The sequence below is a fragment of the Cordyceps javanica genome, chromosome 1 (assembly GCF_051103115.1).
Source record: "Cordyceps javanica chromosome 1, complete sequence".
Lineage (NCBI taxonomy): Eukaryota > Fungi > Ascomycota > Sordariomycetes > Hypocreales > Cordycipitaceae > Cordyceps > Cordyceps javanica.
The window spans coordinates 2740227-2758109 of NC_139295.1; the positions used below are offsets into that span (position 1 = coordinate 2740227).

The 17883-nt window shown below is 55.6% G+C and overlaps 5 protein-coding genes across 5 annotated transcripts; 2 read left to right on the forward strand and 3 right to left on the reverse strand.

The window, feature by feature from the left end:
- Nucleotides 1-116: 116 nt before the first annotated feature.
- V2A60_000830 (uncharacterized protein) lies at nt 117-710 on the reverse strand (the record flags this gene model as incomplete). Its single annotated transcript, XM_083252197.1, has 3 exons — nt 117-138; nt 204-312; nt 365-710. 3 exons carry the CDS (start codon nt 708-710, stop codon nt 117-119), a joined length of 477 nt encoding a protein of 158 aa, XP_083108323.1.
- A 597-nt stretch (nt 711-1307) lies between these two features.
- Nucleotides 1308-1880, forward strand: V2A60_000831 (DNL zinc finger-domain-containing protein; the record flags this gene model as incomplete). Its single annotated transcript, XM_083252198.1, has 1 exon — nt 1308-1880. One exon carries the CDS (start codon nt 1308-1310, stop codon nt 1878-1880), a length of 573 nt encoding a protein of 190 aa, XP_083108324.1.
- Nucleotides 1881-2155: 275 nt separating this feature from the next.
- Nucleotides 2156-10075, reverse strand: V2A60_000832 (armadillo-type protein; the record flags this gene model as incomplete). The annotated part of the gene is made up of 1 exon (XM_083252199.1): nt 2156-10075. The coding sequence occupies one exon, from the start codon at nt 10073-10075 to the stop codon at nt 2156-2158; it is 7920 nt and encodes a 2639-aa protein (XP_083108325.1).
- A 379-nt stretch (nt 10076-10454) lies between these two features.
- V2A60_000833 (CwfJ C-terminus 2-domain-containing protein-like protein) lies at nt 10455-12416 on the forward strand (the record flags this gene model as incomplete). The annotated part of the gene is made up of 2 exons (XM_083252200.1): nt 10455-10471; nt 10544-12416. The coding sequence occupies 2 exons, from the start codon at nt 10455-10457 to the stop codon at nt 12414-12416; spliced, it is 1890 nt and encodes a 629-aa protein (XP_083108326.1).
- A 1405-nt stretch (nt 12417-13821) lies between these two features.
- Nucleotides 13822-15722, reverse strand: V2A60_000834 (putative tyrosine protein phosphatase MIH1; the record flags this gene model as incomplete). Its single annotated transcript, XM_083252201.1, has 4 exons — nt 13822-14947; nt 15010-15229; nt 15316-15383; nt 15478-15722. 4 exons carry the CDS (start codon nt 15720-15722, stop codon nt 13822-13824), a joined length of 1659 nt encoding a protein of 552 aa, XP_083108327.1.
- Nucleotides 15723-17883: the final 2161 nt, after the last annotated feature.

Consider the following 17883-nt stretch of genomic DNA (forward strand, 5'->3'; position numbering starts at 1 on the left):
TCATTTTACTTGTTTGGTGTTTCTCAATGATAATTCTCCTCAAAATTTGAACAGCAATCGTGATACATGTAGATGTTGATAACACGCCCCCTTCGACAATTGACCCAAGTCCCTTGCTAGAAAGGCTTCTGCCCAAAGCTACCAGTGGGTATAGAATGTTAGTGGCTCGATGCTTACTTTGCTTGTTGGCGTTGGAAACTTACATGTTGCCCTCGGGACTGAATCGGCATACTACATAGATCTTGTAGGCATCCGAGATGCTATAGGCACGCGCGCATCCGATTTCCGTCGACCTTGACCACATGCATTGCGCTACATCGAGAGTCAGCAATTCTTCTTCATTTGCAACATCGCAAGCACCTACACCAATGCAGCCAGGGCTCATGACCCGTCGAGATGGGCTTGTCGTCATACAGCGACGCCTGTGCGAGCCAAGCGTGCATGGCCGACTGGAACGGTATCTCGTTTGACGGATGGCAGCCAGAGGCTTCCTGCACGTAGAGGACCTCACCTTGCGATGGCCGGTACGCTCCAGCGGCGTGCTGGAAAGGCACCTGGTTGCTGGCCATGAGGTTTGCCCAGAGCTGCGCGTACGCCGCCAAGTCGGGGTTCCATGAGAGCGGTCTCACCATCCGCTCGCCCCGGGCCTGGTTGACCATGTTGAACGCAGAGATGAGGTCGTCACTCTGTGCAGCGATGATGACGGCCATGTTGGCAATGGCCGCTACTACCTTGCCCATATGCATGTCAAACGGCGGCGCTTATAGGTGATGTGAGATTGATTCGGCAACCAGTTGCATGTGCGCCGCGAAAGAGGTGTCGTGAAGAGTTTCGGGACAACACCAAAAAGAATCAGTGTCAAGTCATCTCGTGTTGATTTTATAGCATTTTAGACGTGAACAAGTAGTTCGCGCTCTTGCGTTTGCTCGCTTCCTCAGACGCATCTGCCAGCTGGCGGCAGCTGGCAGTCCTGCTACATAACCATAGTAGGTAGGGAAAGTGCAAACATGAAGAAATATTAACACTTAACGTCCGAATAAATCATAGCAGCCTCACTATTATTGTAATTCTTGCCATCTTTCGGTGATAAGATGCGCGTGGATGTATAGTTCATTTATCCCTTGCCCGATGCTTCCAGAAAATCGCCCCAAGCTATGACGCCAAACCCCCGAAATTTTTCTGGAGCTCGCCCGCCGCCATCTTCAACTTTTTCCTGCGCAGTCTCCTGAATCAACAACCTTCTGTCCATCACCCTCATTCTCCCCTCGTCTCCGCGAAATACCACGAAATACAACGCGCGCGCAATCATGGCCTCTCGCACGGCATCCTCCCTCGTACGCCAGCTGCGCCCCAGTACCTTCCGTCAGCCCTGCCGCGCCGCCGCCGGCCGTCTCCTGCGCCAGCCAACCCTCATCACCGCACGGCCAGCGCTCCTCGTGCGTGCTGCGCACACCATTCCCCGGCCGCCTCTCCCTTCCGAGCGTGTGCAGACCGAGCCGGCGACGGGCGACGCCGTCGCCGAACCGCCCGCGTGGCAGCCTCAGGATGCGCCCACCAGCGAGGGTGCGCGTCCCGAGGCCAAGAACCCGGCCTATTACCAGCTCTCCTTCACATGCGTGCCGTGCGGCCACCGCTCGCACCACAACGTCTCCAAGCAGGGCTACCACGCCGGCTCCGTCCTTATCACCTGCCCCAGCTGTCGAAATCGTCACGTCATCAGCGACCACCTCAACATCTTTGGCGACCGCAAGCTGACGGTGGAGGACCTCATGCGTGAAAAGGGCCGCCTGGTCAAGCGCGGGAGCTTGGGTGAGGACGGCGATATTGAATTCTGGCCCGATGAGGAGCAGGGCGTTGAGACTAAGACGGGAAGTTCATGAACACAAAAAAAATAGTTGCTACTTGGTCGTGGCAAGTACCAACATTTTGTACTATATATTGTACTATATCTAGCATGAAAGGGGGCATACGGCGTTGTTGATTAGGATACCCTCCACTTTGGGAACAGCTCGGGTGAAAAGTCTCTGCAAATGATAAAATAGTGGAATGTAGAATTGTACATTGAAATTTCATCTAAAATCTTGATATAGGCCTCTTGGACGTGACAAATAAACTCCTTAACTCCATGAATGCATAATGCAGGATGCTGAAAAAACTACCACGTCTTGTACGTCTGTCGCATCGTCTTCTGCTCCTTGGACCGCACCTTTTTGCGTTCCTTGTTGCGGTCCAGCTTCTTCCGCTTATCGCGGCTGTACTTTTCTGGTTGTGCAATCGCCTCAATCTTGCGCTTGCTCGAGCGCTGCTGGCGCCGCTTGCGCACCGCGTCGCGAATCTCCAGCAGCAGCCGCGTGTACTCGGCCGTACCAAACTTCTTCTGGAGCGAGTCCATCATGATTTGCGCGCGCGTCTTGATGCCGTCCAGCTTGGCCCGGAACTCGTCGTCTGCGCTGAAAGGGACCGGGATCGACGGGTCCGTCAAGTGGTGCAGCGGCTCCAGCACCTTGCGCAGCGACGGGCGCAGACGCTCCACGGGAATGCGGCGCGCAACCGTCTCGAGAGCCTCCATTGCGTAGACCTTGGGCACGATGGCATAAGAGCGTGGGCGGATCTCCTTGCGCAATATATGAGACAGGCGCCAGAAGAGGTAGCCAATGTCGCGGGGGCGCTGGGCGACCTCTTCCTCGTCTTGATCAGCTGCTTCTTCTTCCTCTTGTTCTTCCTCTTCTTTATCAATGGCATCTTCGACAGTCTTCTTTTCAGGTACGTCGGCAAGTCGGGGCCCGAGGAAAATGATGACTTGCGTAACTTCCTTGGCCAGTGCCTCCTCAACTTGAGTGCCGCCCAGGACATTCAGGCCCAGGCGCACGTAGTCTTGCAGCTTCTCCACGGGTAATGTGAGACCATGAGAACCTTTGAGGGCTTGACCGGGAGGCGTGCCGCCACTCTGCTTCGCAAAGTCACCGAGATACACGGCAATCAAGCGAATAGTTACAAGGCGCACATTGACGTCCTCGTGCTGCAGACAAAGGGCAGTATTGGTCCACAGTTGCTCATTATCGGGAGTGAGGATACGTTCAGGGTATAGCGTGGTGAACAATTGCACCGTACCAATGATGGTGCTGACAAGATCAGCGTCCAGCTCGGCAACGTCCTGGGAGAGGAGTTCTCCAATAGTAGATAGCACGAGCCTGTAGTCCTTCTTATTGTTGGCGGCATCTTCGTTTGCTTCAAAATAGTATCCAAAGACCAACAGACCCAGCCGCAGCACCGGCAGGTTATCTCTCTTGTCGAGCCACGAACGCAGCAGCTTAAGGAACTGCTGTATGCGCTCCTTGTCAGCCTTTTGAAAAATCTCCTTGATAAGCTCGCCAGCAGACAGCTGACACTTTTCGCTGTCATCGTTGGCGAGAACAAAGAAGAGGGGTAAGAAACATGTAGACGCCACTTGCTGTACGAACTCGTCGGATGCCTTCATGAGAAGCAGGTGTAGCATCTCCATGACGGACAGGCGGCCACCCTCGCGGTCATACTTGAGATTAGCGACGATGAAGTCGAGCTGCTTGGCCCATCGAGCTTTCTTTTGGGGATATTCACGGATGAACTGGAAGAAGGCACCGCGGGCAAGGTCTCGCGTGTCCTTGTCGTCGTTCGTAATCATGACGGTGCCGACGTGGTCAAGGGTATCATACACCGTGGCAGTCTCGACGCGGCGTTCAAGGACTGATCTCAAAAAGTTGAAAGTGACGTGACGGTATAGCGGCTCGGTAAAGTCGTCCTTGAGCTTTCCAAGGAGCATATCAACCGCTGTATCTTTGACAATCACATCACGTCGATCACGCAGCAAAACAGACAGCAATTTCAGTGCAGCCTGTGCCAGGTCGGTGGTGGTTGATGTCGACATAGAGATGCTCTTAGTAGCCTCCCTGACCGTGACTCTGAAGAGATTGGCTCCATCATCGCCCATGGGGACCTTGACAATGACGGACAGTAGACGGAAGGCAGAAATTTTGACCTCATCTTCGCCGTCGACAATCGCATCACCGATGATGGGCACGAAGCCTGCAATATTCTCGGGAGTTCGAAGGCTGTCGTGCTTCTTGAGCATGGAGCGCAGAATGTCGAACGCGAAGCGCATAAGCTTGTGAGTGTGCTTGGCCGCCTTGCCTCGATCGCCACTCTTCTTGGCACCCTTTTGTACGAGATACTTTCGTACTCTTGGATCCATCTTTTGCTCTTGCTGCGGCTTTTGGCTGTTGTAGACTTCTTGAATAACTTCGTAGCAGAATACGAGGGTATCGCGGCTCTCGGCGGCTGGATTCTGCAACAGACCAACGGTGATGCGGGACATGAGCGCGTCAATTTTACGCACCATCTTGAGGTCTACTTTTTCCATAAGCAGAGCCTGTAGCGGCTTGACCAGGTGAATGAGGTGTGTCACAGTGGCGGTCTTAGCAACCAGCTCCATAGAGTCTTGGCTCTTGCTGCCCTTAATTTCCTTGGTCTGTGTAGTGTAGCCTTCGGCATCTTTTTCTTGGCCGACGACGCCAAATATGTCATCCATGATGACGGTGACAATGGAAGGGAGACAATGATCGAGATCCCCCGGGCCAAACGATGGTACCGAAGCAACAAGAATAGAGTGCATGGTATAGGACAAGACATGCAGCTGGTAACCACGCGTCAGGGCACTCCGGAGCTCTTTGAGGAGAAAGCCAAAATAGCCGGGACCCAAAACAACTGCGATCTGGACCAGTGTGTCACGGGTCAGGTCTCGAGATTCTTCATTCTTGCTGCGCAGAATATGGCAAATATCAGTCAAGACTCCAGCGAGCTTCTGGGTCATTTGTTGTTCCGGCAAGAGCTTGAGCAGCTTGACAATGATGACACCAACTGGTACACGGTAACTGACTTCGGACTCATCCTTTTCATGTAGATATTTGGTGAGCGGCGGCAGAAAGTATTCAGAGATATCGACAGGGAGTTGAGCCTTGGAGGTGCTCGTGGCAAGACGCTGCCTCTGAGCAGGGGTAGCTTCGCCATCGACTTCCATGTCATCATCCTTGCTCTCTAACGAGGTGCTGAGAGCGTCTGCAAATCGGCCAGCAAGACGAACAGTTTGCTTCTGCAGCTCCGGCTTGGATCCGACGTAGCTAATATATCGCTGGAGAGTTGTGCGGTAGTGATTCCAGTGAAGAGACATGGCCAGGTTTCCGATGGTCGTGGTGGCCTGCGCACCGAGACCATGATCATCTGCGCCATCCTCGCGTCCAAAGATGAAATGCTCTAGTAGAGGGATGAAGAACTGTGCCAGATTCTGGCTGCCCATTTCTTGAGATTGGTTCGCAGCTTCAAGAGCCTTTAAAGCCTCGAGCTGGCGCGCAACGGCAGGGCTCAGCAAGTTGAAGAAGAATGCAGGTTCGGCCGACTCTTCGTGCTGCTCCGCTAGCAAGCCCTTGAGATCGGCAACCGGCGCCCAGTCTGGCATGGTCGAGATCAGAAAGCCAAACACGCGGAGGGTCTGGCGGCGCACCGTCTCGGAGAGGTCGCGGGCGCACGCATACACAGCCGGCATGAGTACGGACTTGAGAGTCTCTTCAAAGACGGGCTTGGCTTTGGCAGGCTGCGCGTCGGCGACGTTTTGAATAAATCGCCGCAGGCCATCGGCAGAGTTGGTCGACAGGACACCGAATTCCTGGTCATCACGGATGAAGAAGATGAGGTTGTGCAACACGGGCAGCCACTGCTTCGGAGTCCAGGCAACCTCGCGCACAGCAGCGATAGTGGTAAACGAGCTTAGGCGTCGGTCGTAGTCTGGTTCGTCCAGACGACCTTCTTTGTATGAGTTGAGCTCGTTACAGAGGCTAGCGACAACGGCAACTTCCGAGTCCTGCTTTGACAATGCAAGTAGAGCGCGGGCCAGCGATTGTCTGTTTTCGCGGTCCTTGAAGTAACCGAATAGCGACGAAAGTGTATCGTAGACTTGCTGCAGCAACTGAGCATCTTGTTCGGCATGATCCATGGAGACAAAACTCTCAACGATGAGCAGAATGCGACCTTTGGTCTTGGGGCTGACACGTCGTGGCGGTTGGTTCAACAGGTAACTGGAGATACGTATCACGGACTGAATATTCTCGATGTCCTGAACAACAACAGAAAATGCCAAGATAGTTTCAACACAGGCCTCGAGGAGCGAGTGGCTAACAGTTTGCTCCTCTAGAACCTTGGTTACACTCGCCAAAATCTGCTTCACGTTGGCATCGAGCAATTCGATCCTGATGAGCTCATTAAACTCGGATTCGCTGGCGGGGGCAACAGCCAGCTTGACGAGGTTGCGCAGAATTTCGAGCGAGTGGATCTTGACATCGTCCTTTGTTTTCTCCGCTGTGATGCAGTCGATGACGCTGGGCAAGACGCCGAAAGGGAGTGATTTGTCGTGAGGAGCGAGGAAGAGGGCTGATTTGGGCAGGACAGACCAGGTAAAGAATAGGTGCATTAGTCCAGAGATACCTTGAGTCGTCTCGGCGGCAAGGTTTTCGATCCGAGGTGCCACAACCTCTTCAATGATCAGGTCGTGATACGGTTCCCATTGGAAGTCTTGCGCATTCTGGAAAAGCGAAATGAGGCACTTGATCCCCGTCACGCGGATCACACGGAGCAGCGACGCGCTGCTGGCTTTGTCGCTTTCCTCAGTGTCCAGAGCCACATCTCTCAAATTTCGGCAGGCATAAATCAAGCAGTACAAGACCGGATTTAGTACTTTTTCCATGTATTGCGATACATTGCTGCCCATCTCAGTGATCAGCGATGAAATCATGTTCAAGAAACCGACTTGCTGCCGCGGCGTGATGATAGGCTCGCTGAAGGACGCCTTGGTCTGAACAGCCGAGTGGCCGAGGACCTGTACGCCTCGGAGCTTACCCATAGCAATGTCTAGAAAGTCGCCCATGTCCTGCAGAGTGAGATTTCGGATGACAGCTAGACGCGTGGCCTGCAGGCCGTGGCGACCGCTTGCTGCGCCCTTTTTGGAGATTGTGCGGCCATAGAGCAGGCGCAGAAGAACAGGCATGAGCTGGGGTTTGTGGGCTGTCTTTATGAGCTCATCATCCTGCAAAAAGACGGCAATCTCGTTCTTGAAGCGTGCCTCGTCTAGAAGAAACTCAAGGTTTTCTTGATATGTCTTGACGCCCTCCTGCTTCCAGGCTAGGATGCCCTTGAGCGCGAGCTTCTGCACTTCAATGTCACCGTTCTCAAGGAGGCGCAGCAAGGCGTCGTAGACTTTGTCATGCTGATACAATACTTTGGGGTTGACGAATTGCGAAAAGACGCCGATGATACTTTTTCTGTCCGCCAGCGACCAGTTTGTTTCCTCATCGTCCTCCGCATCCTCGGCATTCGCATCTTCCGCCGTGTCCGCCGACTCACTGGCCCAGCAGAGAAGGTGAGGCACCAGCTGGCGCGACCTCTTCTCGGCAATGGCAGGAAGCGCATTGAAAACCCGGAGGGCACGATTGCGTGCAAATTCTGCAATGTTCTCAACTAGCTGCTGTTCTCGGTCGAACTTTTCTAGCATCTTGGTCGCCGCACCAACTGCATCCTCTCGAACTTTTTGTCCAGCCTTTGCCAGTGCCATGTACGCCGTGCAGTCAAAATCTGACAGGATGGGCTTTTGTGTAGCTGATCCGTCTCCCATCGGGGCCTTCCAGCGCGGCGAGGGCACTTCGATCCATCGGAACGCAATCTTAGCAATGGCCTCCTCGCCAGTCTTGGACAGCGCCACTTGTTTCAGGGTATCAATGGCATCGTCCCAGACAGGAGAAAGTTTTACTGTGAGCATGCCGAACAGGAAAGATGGAACAGCTTTGCTGACCCAGCTGGCGCTGTCCACTTGCGCATAGTCTTGGCCAAGCTTGCGCATCAGCATGCCGATACTTCGCGTATTTTGTAGCTGAAGAGGGGTCTCTTCGATCTGCAGCATAGCGTCAATGACGGCAGCAGATTTGTCCATATATTGTAGTAGGTGGAGAGAATTGAGGCGGATTTCGTGCGAAGGGGAGCACAGGTTTTCAATCAGGGAGGCAATGGCCGGATCGGTTTCTGATGAGCTCTCTTCGGTGCTGGTGTGTTCGTCCGGCGATGTGCTGCCAGGAATTGACGACACGTAGGTGAGATATGACCGCAAGAACCCAACAGAGCGGGCAAATCGAGGGAGAGCAGCTCGCAGCAGTCGGCTGAGGGTCTGATCAATGACGCCAGCAGCCTTGCTCATACCGAGGTAGGCGTGGAATCCGGGGCCAACAATAAACCGCACCTCATCAGAGTCGAGCGTGGAAGAGGGTCGCAGCGCAAGCTTGAGCTTTTTCAGCAACAGTTCAGAGATGCGAGCGTTGGTCGAGGGGTGAACAGAGGTCAGCTCGAGAATCTGAAGCAGCGCGGCGTACTTTGGCAGGCAGCGATCCCGCCAGACTTGAGGGTCTTTGTTGTAAGGTCCGCGCTCGGGAAATGGCGAGATCTCGAGGTTTTCAAACTTGGACACGATCTGGTCCTGCCAGCTCTGGGGCAGCTTGCAAGCGTCCTTGTCAGCCGGCGGGGGAAAGGCGCGGTTTTCCATCATCCGAGGCAGCAGCGTGCACAGCATCTCCTCGTTGGACCCGTGCGAGCCGTGCGACCAGTGGGCGGCAATGAACTTCTGAAAGTCAGCACGCAGCAGGCTGCCGAAGCGACGCGGATCCAGCTCGCAGAAGAGGGCGCAGAATGGGATGAACCAGCGCATCAGCGGCTCGCGCGTCAGCGACCGCGTCAGCGACGAGAGCTGTGGGATGAGGGCTTCGACAGGAGCGTGGTGCCAAGCGACGGTCACATTGACCAGCACGCGCGACCACAAGTTGTCGCTCTCGTTTCGGCTCAGCTCGTCGGCGGACGGGTACGGCACCATCTTGGCAAGCAGGGCGACGAGCAGCTGGATCAGCCGGTTCCAGTTGCTCACGCGGGAACCTTTGCGCACTCCTGCCAGCGTGCCCAGTATGCGAATTTGCGGGATCGTGGCCCATGCTGGCGGCGGCACCGGGAGAGCTACGCCTTTTTGCTCGACGGCGTCGAAGATGGCCTCGGCGTAGTCATCAAAGTTCTCAGCGCGGCAGTGGTGTATGGTGCTCGTGAGGACGCCGCACACGACGTCGGTCCAGATCTGGGGCGTGGCGAGCGTCTTTTCGTGTTCGGGTATAGCATCCATGAGGGTCGTGAGGATGGCGGCGCCGGTCGAGTGGATGGTGCCGTCGGTGCCCTTGATGGCCTCGGCGAACATGGTCATGACGCCGTCGTTGTAGAGGGTGAACTGCTTGTCGTCGGCCATGGCGGCGAGGTCGGTGCGGATGTGCTCGACAAGACCGATCAGCGCTGTCTCGCGGTGCGACGGCGCCGCCGCCTTCTTGACCAGAAAGCTCATGGCCTCGGCGGCGAAGCGGGCAATGTGGCCCGGCAGGCGGGCTTTGCCGAGAAGCACGGCCATGACGCGATACGTGGGCCGCACGTCGGGCACCAGCAGCTTTGCGAGGTACTTGAAGAGGAAGGCGAGAGTGCCAAACGTCCACTCAATGACTTCGGCGGGCTGCGGGCGGCTCGCGATAGCGATAACGAGCGCCAGACTCCTCTCGTAGTACTTTTCGAACCGCGCACCCAGATCGTGAGCAAAGGCCGTCAGCAGGTCCAGCAGCGGCTCCAGCCCATCCTTGTCCTGCTGGGCAATGTGCTCCTCGAGCAGGTCCATGATGCGCGCCTCAAAATGCAGGATCTGTGCCAGCGTCTCACTGATGGGCAGCACCTTTTGCTTGAACGAGACGAAGCACCGGCCAATGTTGAGCTCGTTCCATTTTTGCAGCCCCGTGTGAAAGTACGACGTTGCAGCTGACAGGTCCTCCTCATCGAGGTCGTGGCGGCGGACACGTCGCAGCGGCTGCAGCGAGTTGAACTGGGCAATCTTGTCGGAGAAAGACTGCCATCGGTGGTTCTTTTGATGGGCCGTCGAGTATTTATTTTTGCGCACCTTGGCGATGCGCCCTGAAGATTTGGACGGCATCGTGACGGGCTGTGTACTTTTCACAAGAATAAAAGATATTCTTGTCAGTAGAAAAGTACGCAACTCCCGTCTGTGTACATGTATGTATATGTATATATATTGTGGTAACGATTTTGGAGAAAAAAAAAAGTCCAATTGAAGCTAAAGAGACAGTCCCCGCCAAAAAGTTGCCAAAAATTTTGGCTGGTTGATAGTCGGCAGAACTGATAAGGCAAATGTGGGGCACCATCTGCAAGGCTGCAGCCAATGGTGTTTCACGCGCATCTGTTATCGAGGCGGCGCGCCAATCTCGGAAGCTCTCAGTTCAACTTCACCTCTGCACAACATCAAGCTCGTTGCACGACCGCGGCCCGGATCGACAGCAGCCGCAGAATTGCAAATGGCGGCGCCAAAGATGTGAGTGTGACCTCAATTGCTTAAATATCAGCGTTCCATCCTGCTAATTTCCCTTCTTCCCCGTCTTGTCAGAATCGTGGTGGGCAGCCTCAATGGCAACCTAGAGCCCGCCTTCAAGAAGCTCGCCGCCCTGCACGCGAAGAATTCGTTTGCGCTCGTCCTCCTCACAGGCGACGTCTTCGCGCCGGCTGACTCTGACGACGCCGATGCCGATGCTGCCCTCGACGCCCTCCTCGCCGGCACGCTCGCCGTCCCGCTGCCAGCCTACTTCACTGTGGGTTCGCGCGCGCTCCCCGCCCGCATCGTCGCCAAGATTGCCGCCGCTGACGAGGAAATTTGCCCGAACCTGCACTTTCTCGGACGGCGCAGCGTGACCAAGACGGCCGAGGGCCTGCGCATCGTGGCGCTCGGCGGCGCACCGGCAAATGGTGGTGCAGCAGCAGCAGCAGCAGCAGCAGCAGACGCAGACGCAGAAACCAGCGGCACCGAGCAGTACTTGCCGTTCCACACCGAAGAGGACGCCAAGAGCCTCAAGGGCGCGCACAGCGCCGACATCTTGCTCACGCCGGCGGCGTGGCCGGCGGGCATCTGGGGCGGCGAGTCCAAGGTCGCCCTGGACGACGCGCACAGGGGACAGGTGGCGGCGAGCCGGCCCGTCGCGGAGCTGTGCGCGGCGCTGCGGCCCCGCTACCACCTGTCGGCGTCGCCGGGGCCATTTTTTTACGAGCGCGAGCCCTTTGTCCAGGCTGCCGCCGGTGCCGATGGCAAGTCTCACGCGGGGGGCGACGTCGCAGCCGTCTCCGTGACGCGCTTCATCGCCATGGCGCCGTACGGCAACGCGGCCAAGCAAAAGGCGCTGTACGCCTTCAGCCTGAACAAGACGGACGAGTCCGTGCCGCCCGGGGCCACCGCGTCGCCGCTCGTCGCGCAGCGCGACAGGAAGCGCCCGCGCAACGACGACAGCCATGACACCTACAGCCGGTACGGCCACGGCCACCAGCACAACCAGAAACGTCACCGACCGCGGCAGCCGCCGCCCGGACCAGACCAGTGCTTCTTCTGCCTGTCGAACCCGCAGACTGCCACGCACATGGTGTGCAGCATCGGCGACGACGCCTACATCACCACAGCCAAAGGTCCCCTCCCTTTGCCGCCGTCCAGCGCCACCACACGCTCTTCCTCTCCCCCTAGCACCACCACCACCACCACCACCACCACCACCACCGCAATCACTAACCCCTCCGACCACCTCGGCTTCCCCGGCCACTTCATCATCATCCCCCTGCCGCACGCGCCGACCATCAGCGCCCTCCCCGGCGGTAACAGCAGCAGCAGCGGCGACCCCTCCAGCGAAGCCGCCAAGGCGCGCCGCGAAATGGCCCGCTTCCGCGAGGCGCTGCAGGCCATGATCGCCGCGCGCTCGCGCCGCCGCCTCGGCGCCGTCACCTGGGAGATTAGCCGCGCCCGCAACGTGCACCTCATCTGGCAGCTCGTCGCCGTGCCGGCCGGCCTCGTCGCGCGGGGGCTCGCCGAGGCCGCGCTCCGCGTCGAGGCCGACCGCCACCAGTACCCGGCCTTTCAGACCAGGGACTTTGCGTCCCCCGAGGAGGAGGCCGGCTTTGGCGACTACGTGCGCGTGTGGCTGTGGTGCGACGGCGACGGCAACGGCGACGGCGACGGCAACGACGAACAAGTCAACGACGACGACGACAAGGACAAGAACAAGGACAAGGAAAGGCTCCACGGCACCACGCTCGTCATGCCGCTGCCGGACCCGGACATGCGCTTCGACCTGCAGTTTGCGCGGCGCGCCCTCGCCAAGCTCCTGGGTCTGGACCGCCGCGCCGTGTGGCAGGAGTGCCAGCAGACGGAGGAGGAGGAGACGAGGGACGCCGAGGCATTTCGGGAGGCATTTAAGGAGTGGGACTTTACCCTGGAATCATGAGGAGAAGGGTAAGATAAAGAAATAGGAGGCCTTTTTTCTTTATTCCAGACGTTTCTGTTGCTTTTTAAACTCGCATTTGATTAGCATGTTGCTTATATATATGTGCATTCATGGGCGTTGGGTTCAGGGAGACAAAAAGTTCTGAGTGGGTGCCATCTCGGGCGGGATAGAACAAGACTCTTTCTTCGTCTTGAAAAACTTTCCTTGTCATGCTACCTTCAAAAGGAAACGAGACCTCGCAATGAAGAGACGGCAAGCACGACATGATTTATAATATTTTTTTTATTTGATTCTTCTTCCTCTGTTCTCCCATGTTCTTCAACTGCTGCTACAGTTTATGGAATTGCTCTTTGGCATCCAAACATCAAGTAGACTTCTTTGACAAAGAAAAAAAACCAACAACGAAATGTGTACCCTCACGTAAACGCATTGCTGTGAATCAATAGAAAAACAGAAGCAATAATACATCCAGCAAACTCCAGTGATGTTTCTCTTCCCACTCGCGCCCGCAATAGAGGCAAAAAAAAACAATGTGCAAGACCTGCAAATAGCTCTATAGAACCATGTTTGAGTGTATCGACAAAAAGAGAGAGAAAGAAAAAACCAAGGACCTGACAAAAATCATGGAACAAGTCCAACGCAGGAAAACCGGCAACTTCCAGTGCCAGACGCCGCCGAAAAGAGCAAAAAAAAAATTGACAAGAAAGAAGAGTGTGTTTTCGTCATAAAGAAAGGGGTATAGACAATGCAAAAACAAAGACATTCAAATGCATGTCAAGTTGCGTGTCGCTGGGGGTGCGTAAGATGTACAATGAGCAGCCAATGCACCCCAGCGCAGCTCTTGAAGGATAGCTTGTTTCGTGACCGTCAGGTCGTGCGGATAATATGTTGAAAAAAAATGGCATGTTGCCTTGCATGCTGGTAGCTCTGTAGTGACGGGTCCATGCTGGTGTTGTGTTACAAGTGATGATGCACCAACAAAACTGGTATTGTTGGCTCGCGGTCAGTGGGGCGCGACTGGTCCCCTAAAGGTGTCGAGGAAAACAAGGTAACTGTTGTTGAGGCAAACTTGGTGCGCAAATCAGGTCGCAATGCAAAATGCAAAGGGAGCTGTGCCAAAATCAAAAGCAGCAGAGCGAAAAGCCCAGCTGTGAGAGCGCATCAGGATGATAATAGAAGAAGCAAGGTCAGCTTGTCCCCGACTCAGGGCGGCTGCGTCCAATGTAGCATGAATTGGAACAGCCGCGTCAAGTATTACTGATTTCATGTACAACATGAGTCGGGGCTGTATATAAACGGTAGCACCAATAATCGAGTTGCGTCATCGTGCATCTCGCAGAACAGAGGCAAAACACTGCTGCCTGAATGAGAAATGTGACCAAAGACAGCAAGGCGTGCCAAAATATTAGTAGGAAGCCATGCGACGAGTGTGTGATCGCTCAGGAACAGGGGAGAAGCTGCCAATCATTGGAAACTGGCGCAGCGGGGGTCGACCAGGGGCGGTAGGAGAGTCATTGACACAGTGCTCACGCTGGCCAAAAGCAAAAGTCTGAGCACGGCTGAGACCGCCCTTGCGGGCCTTGAGCCTACCCATCTCGCGTTCACAAGTGCGCTGGTGTTTTTCATCAGACATTTCTACATACTCGGGAGGATAGCATCTGCCGCGGAAAGTGGCAAAGAAGCCGCTGTAGCCTCCGTCCAGAATGTAGACCTCGGGATAGGTCAAGCGAGGGTAAAATTCAGCATTCACGGTACGATCCTCAGCACGAACATGTCTGGCCATCAGAGGAGCACGGTGAGCAGAGTATTCACAGTGAAAGATGAGAAGGGATCGGCCGCCAATGGGAGTCTTGAAGAGCTGAGAGGTGAGAAGCTCCTTGTCATTGTGGTTGACGGCACCCTCAATATGACCGCCGTCGTACTCATACTCGAAGCGGCAGTCGATGACCATTTTGTGGTCAAACTTGTCATTGAATTTGCCGTCGAGAATGTCCAGCATGGTGTCCTTGGTGATTCGAGGAATAGTGTCAGTAGGGTCGTCGGAGAGAAAGTGAGGCACAACGGCTTCGTGAGCCTCCTCAATATCCATGACAGACTTGAGGGGCGTCGGAATCAGCTCGTGAGTCTGCGGCTTAGCATTCATGACTTCACCGGGATGCTCAAACATGCTCAGGGAGCGGCGAACCTGCTTGCGGGCTCGCAAGAACGGGTTGGACGAGCGTCTCCCATGCTGTATGGGGGAGCCGAGACGGGGGCTGGTGCTGTTGGAAGAGGCGAATTGAGGCCGGGAACGCAGGCCAAGAGGGATGGGCGGGACACAGGGACTATTGGACGAGGACGGTCTGGAGTGCTGGGGGGGCGACTCGGACTGAAAGCACTCTCCGAGTGAAAGATTGGAGCTCGAGCGAGAAACTGAATCGCCGCCGAAGCGGAAGGGAGGCAGCTGGCTGTCAGCGTCAGACTTGAAGCCCGTGCCGGTGAGGCCCCGCATTCGGCTCAGGGATGGGCGACGCGGAGCAGCAATTCTACGGCTACAGGCTGACTGTTAGCGAGCACTCTATAGTATAGGGTCAAGTATGCCGCGAGTACGTACTCTGCAAACGACGGTAGCTTGGGAAAGTCGAGCGACGGGCGCGAGATGGGAGCCGGGGAGTCGAGCATCATGTCCTCGTCACCCGACAAGGAATTGGGGGTAGGAGACGCCGATTCAGATTGCAGAGAGAATGGTGTCTTGTGTGGGAGCGGAGAAAGCTCCATGTATTCGGTCAATTGGGCTGGGGAGGACGAAGGCAGCGGAGGGGTCGTGACATAGTCTGGAACAATCAATCAGTCAGTCAGTCAGTCAGTCAGTCAGTCAGTCGGAGGCAGCAAAGTGCCCGAGGGAGACGGTTGACTTTACCTCTGTTTTCGAACCCGCCCATTACATTGGCAGTGAAGAGGGCGCGACGAGGCGTCGGGAAATGAGGGCTGTGCAGCAGTCAGTATCCAAGAGAGAGAGAGAGACGGAGAGAGAGAGGTCCTCTCAAGACTGGGAGGGCAGCCAGCCCGCTGTGCGTCGTACCTGGCTTCGCTGTCGAGGCGGAAGTTTTGGGAGAGGTCAGCGGCCAAGCTGGCAGCCGGCGAGGAGCCACGAGGCTCATTGGAGCTGAAGTAGTCGGAGGTGCCTCTCTGAAGCTGCTCACGCAGGCTACGGGCAGCCGAGGCGACGGGCCCTACGAAAGAGTGGCTGCGGAAGATGTCCCTGCCTCCCCAACTGGGAGCGGGCATGGGGCGGTGCAGAGCCGCGAGTGGTGAGGAAGCCTCCATGGTGGCGGACGAGGGGAGAGGAGGGCTCGGTGGCAGTCAGAACTCGCAAAGAGCTTGCGAGAACTGAACAACCGAGTTGGTGGTTGGAGAGAGAGGCGAAGAAGAGAGAGGGAGAACAAGAGAGAGAGGCAAGAAGAGAAGCCGAAGAGCAAAAAAGTCACAGTAGACGGCTCGTGGAAAAAAAAGAGCTCCACTGGCCTAGCAACGGGGCAACTGCGTGGAGGCGGTATTCACAGCAGGGTGGGTGACGTCGTGGGACGTGTGTATTCGTGGGCGAGTCAAAAATCGAGCATTGGCGAGTGTATGCGTATTGACATTGACGGCGTTGTGTGATTTTTCTTTTCTTTTGTAGAGAAGAGGTGGGAGGGAAGGGAGGAAGAAAATAATTGTCGTCGTCGTCGAATCGTGTTTGGTCGGTCTGTTGGTGTCGGATGGCGGCGGTGGTCAAACGGGTATGCGTATGTACCTCAGGTAGGCGAGGTAGGTAGGTAGGCAGGTAGGTAGGCAGGTAGGCTGACGGGTAGGTAGGGTAGTGACGTGCGTGGTGGTGGTCAAGAGACAATGAGGTCAAGGCGGTCTTCTTTTTATTCGAGCCGTTTCTTTCGGTCTGCGGAAGGATGCATATGAAAGAAGAATGACTGGCAGAAAGCAGGAACCCAAATCGGAGGAGAGTGGGTTTTTCTGGGCGCAGAGGCCTTGTAAAAGATGGCTTTGCGTCTGACTGACTCTACACCCGGTCGATGGCGATGGGGGAGGAGGGGCGCGGCAGTGGTCGCTGCAGCAGCAGCAGTAGCGGTACTCCGTAATTTCGTACAATGTAGCAACGACAGATGCAAGGTGGTGGCGGCGACAGTCTTGTTCTTTTCCTTTTCTTTTTTTGTTTCCTTTTTTCGCTTGCGATTGATGACGACAAAGGCAAACGAAGAAGATTGAAAAAGAAGGAAAAAGAGAGAGAAAGAGAAAAGGCTGTCGGTGAAAGAACAAAGCCTTGCCTTTTTTTTCCTGCTATCGTCCGTCGTCGTCGTCGTCGTCGTTTGCCTCTGGGGGGGGAGGACGGGCGTCTCTTACAAGAGAGAGGGGGGGGGTGAGAGAGGGCAAAGACGAAAAGTATGGTGCGGGAGCAACGGCTTTTTGAATGGTACCGTAGTGGGCAGTGAAGCGGTGGTCCGAAGCACCAGACAGAGGAGGGAGGACGCTAAGTAGGATTATAGACGGGCTGAGGAGGGGGGGGAGGGAGTTTGTGACGTTGTTAGGGGTGATGTGGGCGCGGATGCGACGCAGCCTTGCGAGAGAGCGAGATAAGTACGGATTGGTTAGAGGGAGAGTGAGGGCTAGAGAGAGAAAGAGAGGGGCGTCTTGGTACCTCGCAGGTGAGAAAGAGGAGACGGACAGGCAGGCAGACTGACAGACCAAGACGGACGGACGACGAGAAGCGGGGCCGGAGCGGGCAAAGAGAGGGAAGGGAGAGTTGGAATAAAATAAAATAAAATATAAAGTCAAGCAAGTACTGATAGTCAAGTAGTTACGGAGCAAGTACGGAGTACGGAGCAGAAAGAGGCTGAATTATTATGGGCGTATAAGGTACATTTGTACAGATGACAGGTACTGAGTAACTTGGATGCGGAACGGTACCTACGTTAGCAAGGTTGCAGTAGATAGATTGCTCGGTCAACTGGGGATGGATGGATGGACGGATGGATGCGTGCAGCTTGGTGGGCAACTTGGCGACTGGGCAACATGCGCGGCTGGGCAACTCGACCAACGAAACTGGGGATGCTATTGGGCCAAGAGGCAAGTAAAAAGCAGGGGCATGATAGAATCATCATCATACAGGGCGAGCAAGCGAGCAAGCAACATGGAAAGCAAGCAAGTACCTTCCTACTAATGCAAGCCTGCAAGCCTGCAAGCTCATGGTACCCAGGTTGCCAGGTACGCAAGGCAAGCAAGCAAGTACACAGCAGTTTGTAGTCAAGCTAGTGTAGCCGCTGGAGGCTTGCCTGTCTTGCAGCAGGATCATCCAGGATCATGGACGAGTAAAACGACGACGAAAAAAAAAAAAGAGTCAAAGAGATGGAGAGACGGAGAGAAATGGAGCTTTTCGACTCTTACGCCCCCCCCTGTCCTGTCCTGTCCTGCCCTGCCATGCCCTGGCTGGTTCAAC